This window comes from Fusarium verticillioides, chromosome 3 (genome assembly GCF_000149555.1).
Source record: "Fusarium verticillioides 7600 chromosome 3, whole genome shotgun sequence".
Lineage (NCBI taxonomy): Eukaryota > Fungi > Ascomycota > Sordariomycetes > Hypocreales > Nectriaceae > Fusarium > Fusarium verticillioides.
Window position 1 is genome coordinate 3,959,769 of NC_031677.1, and position 16,393 is coordinate 3,976,161.

General features: G+C 49.0%; 9 protein-coding genes and 1 non-coding gene across 11 annotated transcripts; 5 read left to right on the forward strand and 5 right to left on the reverse strand.

Annotated features, from left to right (window-relative positions):
- Positions 1-785: 785 nt before the first annotated feature.
- FVEG_05545 (hypothetical protein) lies at positions 786-2,662 on the forward strand. Its single transcript, XM_018893786.1, has 2 exons — positions 786-1,113; positions 1,165-2,662. The coding sequence occupies exons 1-2, from the start codon at positions 830-832 to the stop codon at positions 2,534-2,536; spliced, it is 1,656 nt and encodes a 551-aa protein (XP_018750695.1). The 5' UTR covers positions 786-829; the 3' UTR covers positions 2,537-2,662.
- On the reverse strand, positions 2,490-3,858 carry FVEG_05546 (40S ribosomal protein S7). Its single transcript, XM_018893787.1, has 3 exons — positions 3,585-3,858; positions 3,215-3,297; positions 2,490-3,160 (listed from the first exon to the last, which is right to left on the reverse strand). The coding sequence occupies exons 1-3, from the start codon at positions 3,744-3,746 to the stop codon at positions 2,794-2,796; spliced, it is 612 nt and encodes a 203-aa protein (XP_018750696.1). The 5' UTR covers positions 3,747-3,858; the 3' UTR covers positions 2,490-2,793.
- A 222-nt stretch (positions 3,859-4,080) lies between these two features.
- Positions 4,081-6,309, reverse strand: FVEG_05547 (tRNA pseudouridine38-40 synthase). The gene is made up of 3 exons (XM_018893788.1): positions 6,043-6,309; positions 4,517-5,980; positions 4,081-4,465 (listed from the first exon to the last, which is right to left on the reverse strand). Exons 1-3 carry the CDS (start codon positions 6,210-6,212, stop codon positions 4,285-4,287), a joined length of 1,815 nt encoding a protein of 604 aa, XP_018750697.1. The 5' UTR covers positions 6,213-6,309; the 3' UTR covers positions 4,081-4,284.
- A 719-nt stretch (positions 6,310-7,028) lies between these two features.
- On the reverse strand, positions 7,029-8,329 carry FVEG_05548 (hypothetical protein). The gene is made up of 2 exons (XM_018893789.1): positions 7,308-8,329; positions 7,029-7,256 (listed from the first exon to the last, which is right to left on the reverse strand). The coding sequence occupies exons 1-2, from the start codon at positions 7,468-7,470 to the stop codon at positions 7,114-7,116; spliced, it is 306 nt and encodes a 101-aa protein (XP_018750698.1). The 5' UTR covers positions 7,471-8,329; the 3' UTR covers positions 7,029-7,113.
- Positions 8,330-8,370: 41 nt separating this feature from the next.
- Positions 8,371-8,470, reverse strand: FVEG_15667. Its single transcript has one exon. It is a non-coding gene; the product is annotated as a tRNA-Leu (tRNA).
- On the reverse strand, positions 8,447-10,786 carry FVEG_15668 (hypothetical protein). The gene has a single exon (XM_018904858.1). It carries the CDS (start codon positions 10,113-10,115, stop codon positions 9,753-9,755), a length of 363 nt encoding a protein of 120 aa, XP_018750699.1. The 5' UTR covers positions 10,116-10,786; the 3' UTR covers positions 8,447-9,752.
- Positions 8,670-8,984, forward strand: FVEG_05549 (hypothetical protein; the record flags this gene model as incomplete). Its single annotated transcript, XM_018893790.1, has 1 exon — positions 8,670-8,984. The coding sequence occupies one exon, from the start codon at positions 8,670-8,672 to the stop codon at positions 8,982-8,984; it is 315 nt and encodes a 104-aa protein (XP_018750700.1).
- Positions 9,315-10,376, forward strand: FVEG_05550 (hypothetical protein). Its single transcript, XM_018893791.1, has one exon. It carries the CDS (start codon positions 9,404-9,406, stop codon positions 9,602-9,604), a length of 201 nt encoding a protein of 66 aa, XP_018750701.1. The 5' UTR covers positions 9,315-9,403; the 3' UTR covers positions 9,605-10,376.
- FVEG_05551 (F-box and WD-40 domain-containing protein MET30) lies at positions 10,439-14,516 on the forward strand. 2 transcript variants are annotated; one of them, XM_018893793.1, is made up of 3 exons: positions 10,439-11,033; positions 11,092-12,069; positions 12,167-14,516. In XM_018893793.1, the coding sequence occupies exons 2-3, from the start codon at positions 11,503-11,505 to the stop codon at positions 13,856-13,858; spliced, it is 2,259 nt and encodes a 752-aa protein (XP_018750703.1). In that variant the 5' UTR covers positions 10,439-11,033; positions 11,092-11,502; the 3' UTR covers positions 13,859-14,516. The 2 variants fall into 2 exon arrangements, with proteins under 2 accessions (XP_018750703.1, XP_018750702.1); XM_018893792.1 differs by having other exon boundaries at positions 10,439-12,069.
- A 1,023-nt stretch (positions 14,517-15,539) lies between these two features.
- FVEG_05552 (hypothetical protein) lies at positions 15,540-16,298 on the forward strand (the record flags this gene model as incomplete). The annotated part of the gene is made up of 1 exon (XM_018893794.1): positions 15,540-16,298. One exon carries the CDS (start codon positions 15,540-15,542, stop codon positions 16,296-16,298), a length of 759 nt encoding a protein of 252 aa, XP_018750704.1.
- Between the last annotated feature and the right edge of the window lie 95 nt (positions 16,299-16,393).

Sequence of the window (16,393 nt, forward strand, 5' to 3'; positions counted from 1 at the left end):
TTCCCGCCTTGGCCGTATATATTTCTCGACGACAGTGTTGATCATTCCGATGACATCCTGTCCACCGAAGTTGAGATCGGCGTTCACAGTGACCGCGGTAGCCTCAATTCCGAATGCACAGGTACCCAAGGTCAAAATTTCACGATGCGGCTTCCAAACAACGAGATGTTTCCACCAGGTGCCAGCATCTCCCTCAATATTCTTGATAATGGTTTGGCAACCATTAACTAAAGGAGATGCGTCACTTGTTTCGTTGTCAAAGGTTGAATCGCCGCATTTCTTCTTACATGGGGGGATGTCGCATGGGTAGAAGGTGCCTGAGCCCTTGGCTGCTGTACCGCGTTCCGGGGTTGCATAGAGGAAGACGCACAACTCCAGGGGTCATGATGTTCATATCGATAAGCCCTGCTAAATAGCTCTTGTATGTCAGTCAGTATAAGTTTTAGGAGAGTATACGCATGATCCCGAGTTAAAACAGCTGGTATTCATGAGCGTTAAGTTAAACCGACTCAGCTCTCCAATATTCCCAGTGCGGCCTGGCTGAGACTGAGCGTGAGAGTGTTGAAGACAGCCAACGCTTTTCACTTGCTTTTTGCAGTCTTATTAAATAAATCAGTTTGTCAAGTTCAAATAGAAGTGCATGATTATTTTATTCTTACTACAAGTTCACTCATTTAGTTGAATGAATTTGTAAAACCCCTGATTGGCCCCTCACCGAAGTGACCATAGCTCTACTCACCTCACACCGAGAACAAAGACCCCCAGTTTCAAGACAGCTCCCTTCCCAACTTCAACCCGAGTCTGCCAAACTCCACGACCTTCCACTGTCATGGCGCTCGTGATACCTTACACGTACATTCAATGTCCGTGTTCCGACAACTCTCCCCCCGATCTCCCCCAAGCGCGTCAATCACAATCCTCCGACGAACGTACCTTTGACCCCCGCGATCCTCGCTCAAACTACAGCCTCTACCCTCTCGAGTACCTCCTTTACTGCGAAGACTGCCAGCAAATACGATGTCCGCGATGTGTGAACGAGGAGGTTGTCACATATTACTGCCCAAACTGTCTGTTTGAGGTCCCCAGTAGTAACTTGCGCAGCGACGGGAATAGGTAAATAACACAAAGAGGTGGTCCAGACCAAGCCTGACTTGCGCCTCCTAGATGTACCCGAAGCTGTTTCCAATGTCCCGTGTGTATTGGCCCTGTCCAGGTTATGGAAACACCCGTGGAGAGAGACCAGTCACACCCTGGCGCCGACATCCCAGGACCTCAATATGCACTGTATTGCCAGTACTGCAACTGGTCCTCCACCGAGATTGGCATCAAGTTTGACAAACCTAACGGCATTCACTCGCAGCTCTCAAGGATCAATAATGGAGGAGATCTCAAGCTCACAGCGAAGGAACTCAAGGAGCGTCGCAAGGAGAACCCAGATGAGCCACCTCTTGCCGATAGCGATGTCGATACAGACCTTCAATATGCCAATTTGAAGTCATTCTACCAGTTGCAGCTTGCAGACACAAATGCTGCCGCCAGCGGTATATCTCCGCTTAACGACACTACTGGCTATGGATCACCTGCAGCGTCGCTGTCTCGTATCATGGCTATGTACACTGGTCACGGACATGCCCGCAAGCGCAATGGTCCTTCGGATGTGATGCGTGAAGCTCTCTCGGCAGAAGAAGGTCTCAAGTTGGCTGATTTGGATGAATCAGCTCAGATCAAGAAACTGCACCAAGAAGGGTGGGATGCTACGGCTACCAAACAGCAAAACCTAGAACAAGCAGAGGCTCAGAGATTCCAAGATGGTCTACGGCCCATACCGCATCTTCTCAGAACGAAGCGGTCTAAGCGTTGCTCTGTGTGCCGGCATATTATTTCCAAGCCAGAAAACAAGGTCACATCGACACGCTTCAAAATCAGGCTTGTCGCAAAGGCGTATATCCCTACGATCACCATCAAGCCTCTCAACCCCACCGTTGGAATAGTCCCTACGACGCAGCGTCCTCAAATTCTAGAAGAGCGACCGCTCAAGCCCCTCACCCCGCATCATTACATTATAACCTTCAAGAACCCTTTGTTCGATGGAATCAAGGTCACACTTGCTACGCCGAATAGTACGCCTGGCAGATTCTCCAGCAAAGTAACTATTCTGTGTCCTCAATTTGATATTGATGCAAACACAGATATGTGGGACGATGCTCTGAAGGACGATGACAGAGACAAGAAGCGAAAAGGTGAAGAGAGCAGTGGTCAGCCTGAAGCCGGTAAGATTTGGGAGCGCGGGCGCAACTGGGTCAGCATCATCTTGGAAGTGGTTCCCGCTTCACTACGACTTGACGGTCAGAAGGACAAGAGTCCACTGAAGGAGGATGAGGATATTCTAGAAATACCCATGTTTGTGAGAATGGAGTGGGAGCCTGATTCCCAACAAGACGTCAGTGCAGTATCTACAAAGGAAAAGGATGCTCAGGAGAGGAGGGAGCTGGCTTATTGGTGTGTGCTTGGAGTTGGCCGCATCAGTCACGATTGAACATAGAAAAGGCATGCACATGAGACATAGATCTAGATACCCAGTAATTGGACGAAGTGAAGACATGGACGGGAAGAAGTGTTTAAGTTGTCTTGTCAAATCATACGCAGCTTGCTTGTACCATTTATCAAGCTACTTTCTTTAAGACGCCAAGCCCCTTTTTTTGACCAACCAACCATTTGATGAAAAAACACTCCCAGCCCGAATCAGGGAAAAATAGTCATTTCTTCTATTTCATCTCGAATGACAACGCAGACTTAGTAGTCGGCGGGACCGCTCTGAGGGAACTCGAAGTTGACATTGCGGCCTGTCAAACGGCGGTAGACCTCAGAGTAGGTGTCGAGGCGGTAGTCAACACCACCACGCTCCTTCTCGTCGAGGATGACCTTGAGGGTCTTGGAGCCGTCCTCCTTGGTGCGGACACGCTTGCCGACGATCTCAACGGGGTAGGTGAGATCCTCGAGGATGGCATCGTGGACGGCAGTGAGGGTTCGCGAACGGGGGCGCTTCTGCTTCTGGGTGTTGCGGGAGCGGGCGGATCGCTTGGGGCGGGGCAAGATGCGGCGAGAAGCGAGGATCAGGACATGGCGGTCGGAGAACTTCTTCTCGAGCTCACGGGTGAGACTGAGGAGTATGAGTATTGAGTTGAGAGAGATCAAGAATGGGGGGTTATCTTACCGCTGCTGGACGCGGTGGAAGCCCTGCAGGGAAGGGACGGGGACAAAGATGACAATAGCCTTCTTGCCGTGGCCAACCTCGATCTAGTCAAGATCCCAAGTCAGCATGCGAGCTCCAGGACGAAACCTTGGACCGCTTCCCGTCCTGTTCCACAGAAGTCAATGATACTCCGGCTGGCACATCCTCCGCCCCAACGACATGTGTTAAGCGCAGCATCAAGTCAATTATCTCTCGAATATCGACGGGAAAAAGTGCGCGGTCGGGAGACGGAGAGAGGCCAATGCTAGGAACAGTGCAATTTCTCTCATGTGGGAACAGGATTTCTCGAAACGAGTACACAAGTTCGGAATTCTTTTCATGGTATTCTCACCTCACGGGCAGAGACGATCTGCAGAGGTCGCAGGGCAACCTTGAGGTCGGAGGTGTTGGACTCGAGGTCGAAGAGAGCCTGAGCGATGCTGGTCTCAAGCTCGGAGGGGTTCTGCCTCGAGGGGCTGTTGGGAGCGATCTTGTTAAGGGCCTGGGCGCTCATTTTGACGGCTGGTTCGACTACGTGGGATTGACGACGACGAAGTTGATGGTGTTTCGCGGGCCGTTGGGAATTTTTGATAGTAGCCAATTTCGAAAAAGTCGCTAAATTGGGGTTTTCAACCCTCGCTCGATTGTGGGCGGTCCGTGCGTCGGTGAGGATTGGGTGCCTGAGGCTTGAGATGGGTATACCGAGACTCACCTTGAAGTCAGTGGGTCTGGTCACCAATCGCCCAGAAGGGAAATCAACCTGACTTACACAGCATCCCGTGTTTCGTGGTTTGATGCAATGAAAAGAAAGCAATCAAGTCAAGAGTTACACAGCACTTTAGAAGCATCTACTTATGAATATGCATGATTTCAAATCAACTCTGCTTGAATCTAAGACACGAAGCCGTGTAACTACTGCAGCTCAACCACACTCACAACCACTTCAATGGTGGAAAACAGCCCCGAGACGTCCGATGATGAAACAATGCATCATTTACAACATTTCGTATCAAACAACCTGATCCTCTGTCCAGTTTTTACTGTTACACATTCTAACCCTCACCGCCCTCGGGGTCCTCCTCATCCTCATCACCGAGCTGCTTATCAACGTCCTGCTGCACCTTTTCACCTGTCGTGTCCCTTGCGATCTCGGCAGCCTTCATACCGCCAGCTGTGAGCCACAGGAAGTGATTTGTCTTGAACTGATCAATCTGGTTGAAGAACATGTGAAACCTGCCGTGTCTTGTTAGCCCTGCCCGACTTGTTGCATACATCAGTACTTACGAGTTGTCCTTCTCCTCCACGCTGAAAATACGAGTGTAGATCTGTTTGTCCTTGAAGGCTTGGATCTTCTCTTCGTACTTGTCAAAGTCGATCGCTTCCTTTCCGAGTGACTCGGTGGCCTTTCGGTTGTAGTTGTGGAAGACGGGTCGCTCAAGCAGGAGTCCGAGACCGGGGGCCTTGGGGATAGCCATCTTTTGGTTCTGGTAGCTCTCGTTGATACGTTCCATGGGAGTGCCACAGCGGACGATCAAACTGGCTAGACCAACCATCTTTCGGATCTGGTGCATCATGAAACTCTGTCCGTGGACCTTGAGAGACAGCCATTCTGTGTCGTTAATGATGATGGGCTTGGGGTTGACAACGAATGACTTGATGTGTCGCTTCGCCGAGGGGTCGAAGAACGACTTCTGAACAGTGTAGTTGTGAAAGTTCTTTGTACCGTTGTACTTGTTGAGGGCTTCCTGAAGACGGTTCAGACGCTCGGTGCTGACACGGTATCGTCGCTTAGCGGCAACATAAGCTGCCTTGATGTCTCGAAGAGCGAAATCAACGGGGCCAAGCTCGCGGTTTTTAGGCTTATGGCTCTCCAGAACAAGGCCCGACTGTTGAGCCTCGGACTCTGTGGTTTGTTCAGCAGCCTCACCAGCGGGGGTCTCAGTAGCAGGCTTCTCCTCCGCTGGCGCGCTCTCCTCAGTCTCTTTCGCAGCCTCCTTGCGTGCAGCAACCTCTTCATCATCCATAACGTGGACTCTCTCCAACACAGCAGCCTTGGTCTCGGGGTCTAACCGGGCCAAGATGGGCTTGATCTCCTTCTCTTCCACTTCGGTCCAAAAGTCCTTGACATCCTCCATTCGAGCAGCCAGTTGATCCTCAACACCATGCTCCTTGGCCAACTCAACCAGTTTTTGACCCAAGAAAGACTCGGGGTGGGGAGGTAAAAGACAGTAGCTAGGCATAAGATACTCGTACCATCTTGAGTCGCAGGTCTGGTAACAGCTGAAGGCGTTGTTCGTTCGCTGAATACCCCAGATTCGAATCTGCTCTGGTAGCTCGGCGTTGATCTTGTCCACAATATCCTCGTCCTCAATGATAAGCTTCAAACTGATGACGTTGCCGGCCGCATGCACACCCTTATCGGTTCGAGCGCATCGAACAAGGCTTGACTTCTTGGGATCGTCGGCATTGGCCTTGGAAATAGCGCTTGCGGCGACAAACGCCTTGAATAGATCGGCCTCAATGGTCTTCTCGTTGCCATTGACCTGCATGCCCTTGTAACCAGTGCCCGCATATCCAATCATGACAGCAACCTTTCGCTTGGGTCGTCGCTCCTCGGCAGCAATCTCATCCTTGGAGAAGGGATTGTTGCTCGACTCGCCATCAGCCGAATCGCCCTTCTTGTTCAGTTTGCGACGCTTAAACTCCTTAAATTCATCATTCTTCTTGCGCTTGTCGCCCTTCTCACGACTAGTATCTGGTTAGCGCCGTTGGCGACTGTACTCATTTTGCCAATTGAGGTTATGACTTACCCCCATTCTCCGCGACCCTTCTCTGATCGTCCTTTGCCTGGCTTTCTGTGGTCATGGCGCGGGTTGCGACGATTCTCAGAGCCATTGCTGTTAGAGGCTTTGTTGTTGTCGCCCGAGGGACGAGACTCATTGGCGCTGCTCGCGGCAGGAGCTTCGTTATCTGCCGCCATGTTTGCATCTGTTGCGACAAATACGAAAGGTCGAGCTGACGAGAGAGAAAAGTTGTAGCTATCGCGCGGGTCACTTTTTTTGGTTTGGTTGACGACGAGATTTTCGATGCGGGTGAGTGGGGCTTCCCGTTGCGGTCCCGGCGGGGGGAGCTACATGTGTGGGGGCTACCCTGGATCTCGATATTTCGTGTAAGTGCGGTCGAAGTATCAATGTTCCATCTTTACGTTCAAGTTATTGTGAATACTCATATCTTGCTTGGATTGTGTTACTTGCAACTGCTGTGGATTATAATCCTTCACTTTATTAGGATAGATGTCGATACTAGATGAAAAACCCCCAGTCTTGATTTTAAGCTTGCCGTAGCCTGACTTTCATCTCGAGAATGGTGAATCTATTGTATTCAATTTCTACAGAGACAGTCTCTTAGAAGAATTTAGATCATATTTACCTAAGGTAGGGCGAGGCCCAGAATCGTGATGTAAATAGAGAAAGGCTGTAACAGATGTAGCTTGAATAGCAGTCTCGCGTTACATGCCTCAAAAACAACACATCAATCAACAACCTTGTTTGACAAAGCAAAATAACACTCTTGACTTTAGAATCCGATGCTGTCACTGCCGTCAGGTAAAATTGTTAGTTTACTGCTAAGTTCTTCTCTAAAGCCAGGCCATCATAAATGATTATTACATAAGCACAGGAGTGAGTGGTTGTCGAACAATGCATGTAAATGAAACACTCTTGACTCAAGTGGACGACCTATCGATTCTTGAGGGATCCATCGGTAGTTAATTCATTCACGAATTTGATCATTACAACTGGTCAAAGGTCATTTCATTCGAGACTTCTATTGTACAAATCCATTCGCTATCCAAAAATCGCCTTCACGCTCTCATAACTCGTTTAATAGTTGGAGCTTCGACCAGTGTCAGAAGGGAGACCCTCCTCATCACCGGGCTCCTGGTAAGTACCGCTGGGCTGGGCAGCACCTCGGGTACGCTCCTCGATAATGTTACTTTCGTCGATAGCATCCTTATCATCGCGCTCTGTAATCGTATTAGGGAGATTCTATACTAGAGGAAATGGGTTGAACATACCAAGCTGGGCGTCAGTGTCGGCCTGCTCTCCGTCAATGGGATCCTCAACTCGATCGGAGTCGGACTGAACTGGGATGGGCTGTTCCTTCTCACCAGGGCGAGAGACGTAAGAGTCGTCCTGGAACTCAGCGGAGGGAGCATCTTGAAGACCGTCGGAAGACATGATGAATATTGTTGGTGGAGTGTGAATAGTGGTTGTGGTGTAAGTGGTGAGTTGGAGATGAGAGTGAATACTGTGTGATAGTGAGAATGCTCTCTTCTTCTAACTCGAGAAGACAACTCTTCTTATACATGTCGTTTCTTCTCCTTAACTGAAACATCCGTTCTCACCATAAACGACTATTCCGTCATGGCCCGCAAACAAAAGCATCTATCCATGACGACATTGACGGATAACCACTTCAATGAATCATCTCCTCAGGACCAACAGCACGGCTCGCTACTAGCCTTGCTGCAAGCACTTAAGAGCCAGATCCCAGTACCCCTGATCTCTTAATTGAAAACCTCGATCCGAGAGGTTAATCTCCAGATCAGCTGTCGCGTGGCTGGGCGATTGTGATGCAAGTGGCAAGCAACTAACCGCGACCGATTCGCGATTTACATGATCTTGACGCGTTAAGTGGTTTATCTGAACTGTAGTGGAGTTCGATCTCGAGTTTCGTTAATGAGACAACGGGAGAGTTGCATCAACGATCGATGATGCTGAGGTATTGCTAGCCTTTGAATCGAGGTCAGTGCTTTAAGGGATAGATGATCCGTGGTGGAGTCTGAAGGGAGATTGGCGAAAGAAGCAAATTAAAGACGGAAACTGATGTTTCTATCCGTGAATTAGGGATATGATTAGATCATAGATGAAGTCATGTTTGTTGTGACGATGTTAGGGAGCTAGCTAAGGTCGATAGCAGCTTGACACTCAGGAACCGTGAGCTGAAATTGAACTAGCGCCCAAGCTTCAGGGAGAAGTCGAGAGCGTCATAAAAGCCAAAAAAAAAGAAACAAAAAAAAAAACACTAGATCATAGTTGATGATAACCAGGTGATCGAAAATGCAAAAAGAAACAATTTGATGAGACTGGGACTCGAACCCAGGAGGATTGCTCCACCAGGAAATTGGTGTTAAGGTTAACCTTAACCTGGCGCCATAACCAACTCGGCCATCTCACCGAGGCTGTTGATGAAGCGTCAAATGCTAATACCAGATTATACACTCATTATGCACGCATATTTGAGCTTCACGAAGTATATCAGAAGGGTCGTGATCGCGTCAAAATGCATGTCAGATCGGTCATCGTTGATACTTGATAGAAAGGTTGCAGTGAGGCATGGGTTATCTGACTGTGTCACATTCCAATCTGAAGCCCCCATGCTGAGTCCTCCGTTAATGGTGGTGATGCGCATCATCACCATCAATTCATGCATAATTCACGTGTTCACCGCTGAAGCATCTACATCGCGCAAGAGTCGGGACAAACCCGACCTCAAGATTGCGCCCAGCTCAGTCTACGATGCAAAAGATCCTGATCTTGATTCCTCATCCATCTGCCACTATGGCGAGAACCAGATATCATCTCCCTTGCAAAATCTTCTAGCTGCATATTTGTGCCCGTTGGGCCGAGCCAGAAACACCAGCGAGGCAGGATGTTTTGCTTTGTTTCCGAATTTCGCCACACCGCCGTAGAATGTCGCGATGCTCTCTGAAACAAGATTGCAGCGCGCGCCTAGAAGGACAAGGCAGGTAGGTAGGTAGGGAGCCTGTGGCTGAGGGCATCTATGGAAGCTGGTAGGGCCTGTACGGGCTTCTATAGATGGTCTTGCATGGGCATGCCCTGCGATCTGTGCGAAACACATACATTCGAGTGGAAGAAAAAGTTCCGAGCCTGGCCATCAGTGAGCTAGGATATGACGATCCTCAATCATGACACGTCAATGATCGACTGTAGCAGAGTCCTGGATTGTACTATAAGAACTAAGAAGAATGAGAGAGATGATGAACCAAGACCAAAACAGAAGCTTGGCCATGTAAAGGGGGCAACGTGAGTTCAAGAGGGTTCACCCAGTAGCGAGAATCATGGCATCTCCAAATTCCATTTGCCAGACATGGGATTATGGTTCAGCGCCATGGTCATGCCTCTGATGATGTGCTCAAAGAGCAAAGTGAGCAACAAGGTCTCGACTTGGCTATATGATCAAACATTAACTATGAGCCAATGCCAGCAAGAAGACAAAGTTAATGAGTCGAAAGATACGGAGGTTTCGGATCAAGAGAAATCCCCTTTTTCTTGCGTGATTGTTGATTAAGTGTTGGTTTATCAGGGTTGAGTGGTTGATAAGCTGCCAGGGTGAAGATGAGTCGACTCGGATCTCGGGATGGCGAAAGATTCGTGATGACAAAGATAGTGACATGGGACTGAGAAGAGGTCAATTGACATGGCAAAAGCACATCATCTCAGGCGACATATTCCAGAACAATAAACGATCTTGTTAGTAGTGGAACTTGTCGAGACGCATAATATCTGCATTGATGACTCTGAGGTATGAGTCTATCGTACATACATCGTGGCTGTCTGTGGCGTATATGCACGAAGGACAACTGCCTATTGAAAGAACGTAAGGTTAAAAGAATGATCAGCTGCAGGCTTCGAGTGAAAAGAGGGGCAGCAGAAAAGTAAAAGAAAGCCCAGTCTGCCAGTCTAGGAGAAAAGAAGACGTAAAAAAGAGGAGACTTGGGAAGAGAATTCTGACGATGGAGTCTTGTTATGTAACAGAGAAGAGGATACGGCGGCACTCGAGGATCCATTTTGTTTTTCATCTGCCGACAACACCGAAAATTCAATGTAAGTCACCGTGGAGTGGATTATCGTATTCAAGCAAGAGACCACCAGTGGCCAGTCCAGTCTAGCCAGTGCCGTTCTTATTGCAGAAGGAGTTTTCTCTGAGGGTCTCAAAGGGTCCAAGTCTAAATCAGTCATGCCCCGTCCACGCCCCGTTCTGGTGCATGACTTGGTAGAAGCCAAGTTGCGATAGCGTCAGATACCTTGATGATGCTGTGAGACGTCGTGCCTTGTCCCTGACATGAGATTGATATTGAAATGTTCAAATTCCATATCAATTCTCTTGGCGATGCTTCAGTGGCGAATGCCATCAACTTTGTATCGCTCAGCAGAGCCGCCATCTTGACTTACACCGACCGAGTGCCGTGTCTCAGCCCCACTTTTGTTAGATCGGCCGCTGATAACGCCATTTCGGTCCCAAATTTGAAAGAGGTTGTGAGAGATGATTGAACAGAATCAACAAGCCCAGACGCCTCCAGGGCTCAACTCAAATCAGTGCAGGAAAAGCTGACAGGGGGGTACATGTTATCTGGAATGGAAAGAAGGATGTGGTCGCACAAAAGGATGAGAAGAGGGAGCTGAAAGATAACAGAACGATAGAGAGTGTTGGGGTGATGGGGATAGGGAACAACACTGATATGAGTTTGTTAGTTGCTATCTATCCGGAACTTCGATTGGTCAACAATCAAAAATCGAGGTTGTACGGAGTAGTGAAAGACCCTCTTTCCCTGTCATTCCCCCGCCATTTGGCCAGACAATTGGGACTTGGGACTTGGATTGTTGGCTTGGCTTGGGTGTTAGTATGTAAAAAAACGGGAATTTCTGGCACGAGTCGGCTCAGCTTAAACGGAAAGGAGGGGGCCCTCCCCGACGACCCGAACCATCTTTCTCTCAAGGTTGGCCAAACGTCACACTCGATTGGGTCTCTTAACTTACACTCTTCACACCAACAAGACACTCGTTACCTTTACGTACTGTACTGTACAATCAGCCAACTCGAATCCTCTCGACAACCTTCGGAGACAAAACCACAAATCACATCCTGTCTCGCCTCCTTCCGCAATCCAATTAGCGCGCTCTGGAGCCAAGCACAATCGGCATAGGTAGTCTTGTCTTGTCTTGTCGTACCGCCTCTTGACCGGGGGTCTAAGCTCGTGCTGCCGTTGGTACATAGCACGCCATCCACCAGTCACTTTGCCTCAGATCCCTTCTGCCACTCTTCCCCGGATCAAGGCCAGCGAGTTACGATATCTCACCTTCTTATCGCGCGACTCCAATTTCCCACCCCCAGGCCCTTGCTTGCTTGTGTTTTACACTCTGGTACTTACATACATACTCCTGTGCCTCTGAGTCTGCGCCTGCGCCATGGAAAGCCCCTCGCTCGTCAACGGCCATCGGCCCTCCTCCGATTCATCTGTCGCAACCCCCGGTGCTTCAACTCTTCTTGGTTCTTCTATACCTACCTCATCTTCTGCTTCGCATCCTACTCCAGATACAATAAGCAATCATACAAGTCGCCATGCTTCTGCGCCGTCCACAGAACTTGACTCATCCTCACCCCTTCCTCCTACAAACGGCCACTCTTTGAAAGTCTCCGACATCGACTCCGAACACCTCGACGACAACTCTTCCCAACAACCCTCTAAAAACAATTGCGACAGACACCGATCCGATCAAGAAATCAACCCACGTCTCGTCAAGATGCCTTCCGAATTGGTCGGCAAGACCGTCAGCCCGTTCCTCAAGGAACATATTCCTGGCCTCTATGCACCCTTTGGCAAGGCAAAGACAGCCATGCCTCTATCTCCCAGTCCCAACAACACCACTGCGATTCGAAAGAGAGATCCCAACAGCAAGTTTTGCTATCGTCACCGACCCGACTCGAAATGTCGACGCGCCGCCGACGAGACCAAGATGGGTTTCATCCAAACCGTAAGTCCAGTTTCCCCAACCTCAACCACCTAAGCCACTTCTGCTTGTCGTGACTCTTAGTCGAATACCCTGATAGATTATGCTAACATTCACCAAGGAACTCAACAGCCTTTCATCCGCAGACCAAGAAGCCATCACTCACGTATGGTCTCTCTTTTCTGCTGCCCCATCAAAACATCGTGAGTTGATGCTACAGGGCATCATCACACAATGCTGCTTCCCTCAACTCTCTACTGTATCACGCGAGGTACAAGAACAACTAAAGATCGACTTCCTCGCCGCTCTTCCTACCGAACTCTCCTACAAGATCCTATCATTTCTCGACACAGTTTCTCTCTGCAAGGCCGCTCAAGTCAGCCGCAGATGGAGAAACCTCGCCGACGACGACGTGGTATGGCACCGCATGTGCGAGCAACACATTGATCGCAAATGCACCAAGTGTGGTTGGGGTCTGCCTCTTCTCGAGAAGAAAAAATTGATGGCGTGGAGCCGCCATCAACAAGTTCACCGACAACCGAATGCCGCCGACGTGGTAGAGATTGTCGACGAGGCTGAGACACAATCGAGTGATTCACGAAAACGACAAGCCGAAGACGAACACCATCATGATGATCGAGTTGCCAAACGCTCTCGTGTGAGCAACGGAGAAAAGTCAAGACAACAGCTCGAACAAGAACGCAAGTTTCGACCATGGAAAGACGTCTATCGCGACCGTTTCAAGGTGGGGTACAACTGGAAGACTGGTCGCTGCTCTATCAAGACCTTCAAAGGCCACGAGAATGGCGTTACTTGTCTCCAGTTTGACGACAACATCCTTGCGACAGGTTCCTATGATACGACCATCAAGATTTGGAACATCGAGACTGGAGAAGTTATGCGCACGCTTCGGGGACACACTTCGGCAGTTCGCACTCTTCAGTTTGACGACTCCAAGTTGATCAGTGGCAGCTTTGACAAGACCATCAAGATTTGGAACTGGCAAACAGGAGAGTGTTTGAACACACTCCAATGCCATACCGAGGGTGTGTTGTCAGTCCACTACGACGGTTGTACTCTGGCATCTGGCTCCATCGACAAGACCGTCAAGGTGTTCAGCTTTGATACCAAGCAGACATTCTGTCTTCGAGGTCATACTGACTGGGTCAACCACGTGCGAATTGACTCGCCCTCACGTGTCATCTTTTCGGCCTCGGATGATCTCTCGGTCAAGCTTTGGGACATCGACTCAAAGCAGTGTATTAAGACATTCCTTGGCCATGTTGGCCAGGTCCAGCAAGTTCTCCTGATGCCTGCCGACTTTGAGCCTGATGAGGTGCCTCAACTGGATAACACAGATACTGCATCCGTATCCAGTGGCAGAAGTAACAGCCCCCCTGCAGCGGCTGCCGAGCAGCCTGTCGATGCTCGGGCGGCTTATGGCTCGGGTTTCACATCCGACCCCGACCGTCCGCTACCCCCACGCTACATGCTCACTGGTGGACTGGACAACACGGTCCGCTTGTGGGACACTACCACTGGCAAGTGCATCCGCAGCATGTTTGGTCATGTTGAGGGCATCTGGGGCCTTGTTGGTGACACTCTTCGTGTGGTCACAGGGGCTAATGACTCCATGACCAAGATCTGGGAACCTCGCTCTGGAAAGTGTGAGCGGAGCTTCACTGGCCATGCCGGCCCAGTCACCTGTGTTGGTCTGAGTGACAGCCGCATGGCAAGTGGCAGTGAAGATGGCGAGGTGCGGTTGTACAGCTTTGAGGGAGAACGTGTCGAAGAGCGCGGCACTCCTTCTTAAGCACCATCTACAACGAGACTTCGTCACTAAATGACTGCCTTTGTGAAATATTCATGACATTCCAAGATACCAAACAGCGTCTTACGCGAAAAGCCACATGTTGGCTCAACTCGTTTTCTATCTTCTTTTTTCTGACCAAGTCTGGTCTTCAACAATATCAAAGGGCAGCGGGAGTATTTACAACGCGACGGGCAGTCGCTTTTTACGGGAATTGGGGTGCATTTATAGGGTTTTGGGGGGAAACGGATAAGTCCTCAGGTTACTGTACTGAGTCAACGGTCAAAAGTCCCTGGGAGTTCTAGGTTTGGGATTGGTATAACACGGCGCTTGAATGGCGAATTCTTTCACAAGAAGTATGATGAAGGCATCAACAATGAGTTTGGCAGGGGATGAGTTATATAGGCTAGTGATGAGCTTAACCTCCAGACTAGAATGAAGTGGAAAATCATTGATCAAAGTCTGTCTTCTTGTAAAGTGACTTAGTGAGATTGGTCTCCTTGTGGTAAAGTAGTTTGCTGGAGCTCTAATGGCTTATGCTGCCTCATCACCATCAACCCCTGGTTTCTGATTCACGTATACAAAACCACTAAATATCTAACTGCATCTTTGCAATTAATAACATTGAGCGCAGTATTATACAATTCTCATAATTTCACTTTACCATAGCATGCCCGATGTACTGAAAGATAACAATCTGAGGATGTATCTGTCAGATGAGCGCATTCGTATAAAATGACACTACGTATGCTCCATGGCCACATGAACTTACGTTTTGTTTTATATAAAAGCTATGACGTAAAGGCCGACAATCGGAACGATACTCTATTGTAGAGCTATGACGAACGGATATAAAGACCTCGCAAGTGATGCAGGCCTCTATGATTAGAGACGTAGGATGAGATGAATTTGAGCATCACCCTCGACTGATTCACAGACCTGAATGCAACTACTTATGACAGGTATGTTCCGCCTGACTGTACATGAAATGGAGACATTGCCAATTAGGAGTTCCAAGGTCATCCACTAATGGCTGTTTAAAGCATGATATTATGGTAATGATGAGCCCAGCTGCTTCTATTGAGTATCATATGTCATTAAGGGACTACAATATAAAGCTAAATGCTCCTAAAGTGCCGGTGCAGTCTAACTGATCAGATTTTGTAAAATAGGAGTGATATACAGACGACAGTAGAATCATATATCACAAAACATGTTCATCGTCGAGCACTATACCATTGAAAGCATTGACAAGATATCTCAAGTTCACACCAAAGATGTTGTATAACTCTAGCTAATAAAGACCGTTTGCATACATGCTAGTGCCCATCTTGAAGAAGAATGTTCATTCATGTGTCCACCCGTCTGCATACCCACCTCCGCTATTGTATCTCTTTGACTCTTCCCGCCGGTGTCAACAAAGTGAAGCATTGTTGCTCTTGCAAACGACTTTTCTCCTTTGATCAGCAATAAATCATCACACAAACTGCGATGAGTCTCGGAATTTGAGATACCATAAATTCGAATATTGGAAGTGTTCTTGGACTTCGTATTCCTTGTCGCTATTATTGCTATTTGAAGGAAGTGGTAAGTCTTCCTCCTCCTCCTCCTCCTCCTCCTCATTCTCATCCTACGTCTACTCCTCCTAATACCTCCTAAAAAGGCTAATGAGCTTCAAGAAATCATGTGCAGAGCAGTTCGATACGTCTATCCCGAGTGCGGTCATCCCGTTGATCCTGACCCCAAAGTCTGGGCCCTCCAGAGATGTATTCCTGCAGTATCCTTCGGCAGAGATTGCTGGTTCCCTCGCGACCTGCCCGAGAACTACATCGAGAAGAAGCCTTGGCCTAATGATAACCTCGTTGAGCCTTGCCGCATGCCTCACCCACCAGCCTACTCCGACAGTACCTTTGAGGTCAGTGATGCAGAGGCGAAGGATAAGGAAGACACCCCCTCCTCCGTTACCCTCAGCGACTTGGGCAAAGACGGCAATCTCACTATTGACGACATTGACACCATAGAGGGAGAGGAGTTCGACTTCTGGGCTCCTGTGGAAGTCAGATTTGAGGACGAGGACTCGCCCGTTATCCTCGCTAACAAAAAGACTGTCCTTGCCGATATGGAACCTCTGTACCTCGACCCAGCCGACAACTATCACCACGACGAGATCAGCCTCCTCGAGAACGGCGAGGTCGAGGACCCCGAACTCACCGCCTACGTAGCATCTCGTGTCTGGACCGACGAAGAAAACGCCTACTTCACCAAGGTGATCGAAGAGACGAACGAAGAGCTCGCCATGTTTTCAACGGAGGACAACATCGACTGGATTAGAGTCTCTTCTGTAGACACATCTACCCCTCTTGGCTACGACCATTATTTTCCGCCGGAGCCCAAGGATGAAGAAGTCATGGATGTGCAGAACTTTCATTGGTTTAAGCCCTGATTTGGAACTCGCCAAATTTGAGGTATACAAAGATGCGTAGAATGGGCAGATAGGGATGAACTATGGGATACTAGGCTATACCACAGAGCTTGATG

Coding starts and splice junctions, on each gene's coding strand:
- FVEG_05545 (XM_018893786.1), top strand. CDS start 830: ATGGCGCTCGTGATACCTTACACGTACATTCAATGTCCGTGTTCCGAC. Junction 1,114..1,164: donor TTGCGCAGCGACGGGAATAG/GTAAATAACACA, acceptor TGCGCCTCCTAG/ATGTACCCGAAGCTGTTTCC.
- FVEG_05546 (XM_018893787.1), bottom strand. CDS start 3,746: ATGAGCGCCCAGGCCCTTAACAAGATCGCTCCCAACAGCCCCTCGAGG. Junction 3,298..3,584: donor AGATCGTCTCTGCCCGTGAG/GTGAGAATACCA, acceptor GATCTTGACTAG/ATCGAGGTTGGCCACGGCAA. Junction 3,161..3,214: donor TTCCACCGCGTCCAGCAGCG/GTAAGATAACCC, acceptor CATACTCCTCAG/TCTCACCCGTGAGCTCGAGA.
- FVEG_05547 (XM_018893788.1), bottom strand. CDS start 6,212: ATGGCGGCAGATAACGAAGCTCCTGCCGCGAGCAGCGCCAATGAGTCT. Junction 5,981..6,042: donor AAGGGTCGCGGAGAATGGGG/GTAAGTCATAAC, acceptor ACCAGATACTAG/TCGTGAGAAGGGCGACAAGC. Junction 4,466..4,516: donor GTGGAGGAGAAGGACAACTC/GTAAGTACTGAT, acceptor AAGACACGGCAG/GTTTCACATGTTCTTCAACC.
- FVEG_05548 (XM_018893789.1), bottom strand. CDS start 7,470: ATGTCTTCCGACGGTCTTCAAGATGCTCCCTCCGCTGAGTTCCAGGAC. Junction 7,257..7,307: donor CGACACTGACGCCCAGCTTG/GTATGTTCAACC, acceptor ATACGATTACAG/AGCGCGATGATAAGGATGCT.
- FVEG_05550 (XM_018893791.1), top strand. CDS start 9,404: ATGGGATTATGGTTCAGCGCCATGGTCATGCCTCTGATGATGTGCTCA.
- FVEG_15668 (XM_018904858.1), bottom strand. CDS start 10,115: ATGAAAAACAAAATGGATCCTCGAGTGCCGCCGTATCCTCTTCTCTGT.
- FVEG_05551 (XM_018893792.1), top strand. CDS start 11,503: ATGGAAAGCCCCTCGCTCGTCAACGGCCATCGGCCCTCCTCCGATTCA. Junction 12,070..12,166: donor AGATGGGTTTCATCCAAACC/GTAAGTCCAGTT, acceptor ACATTCACCAAG/GAACTCAACAGCCTTTCATC.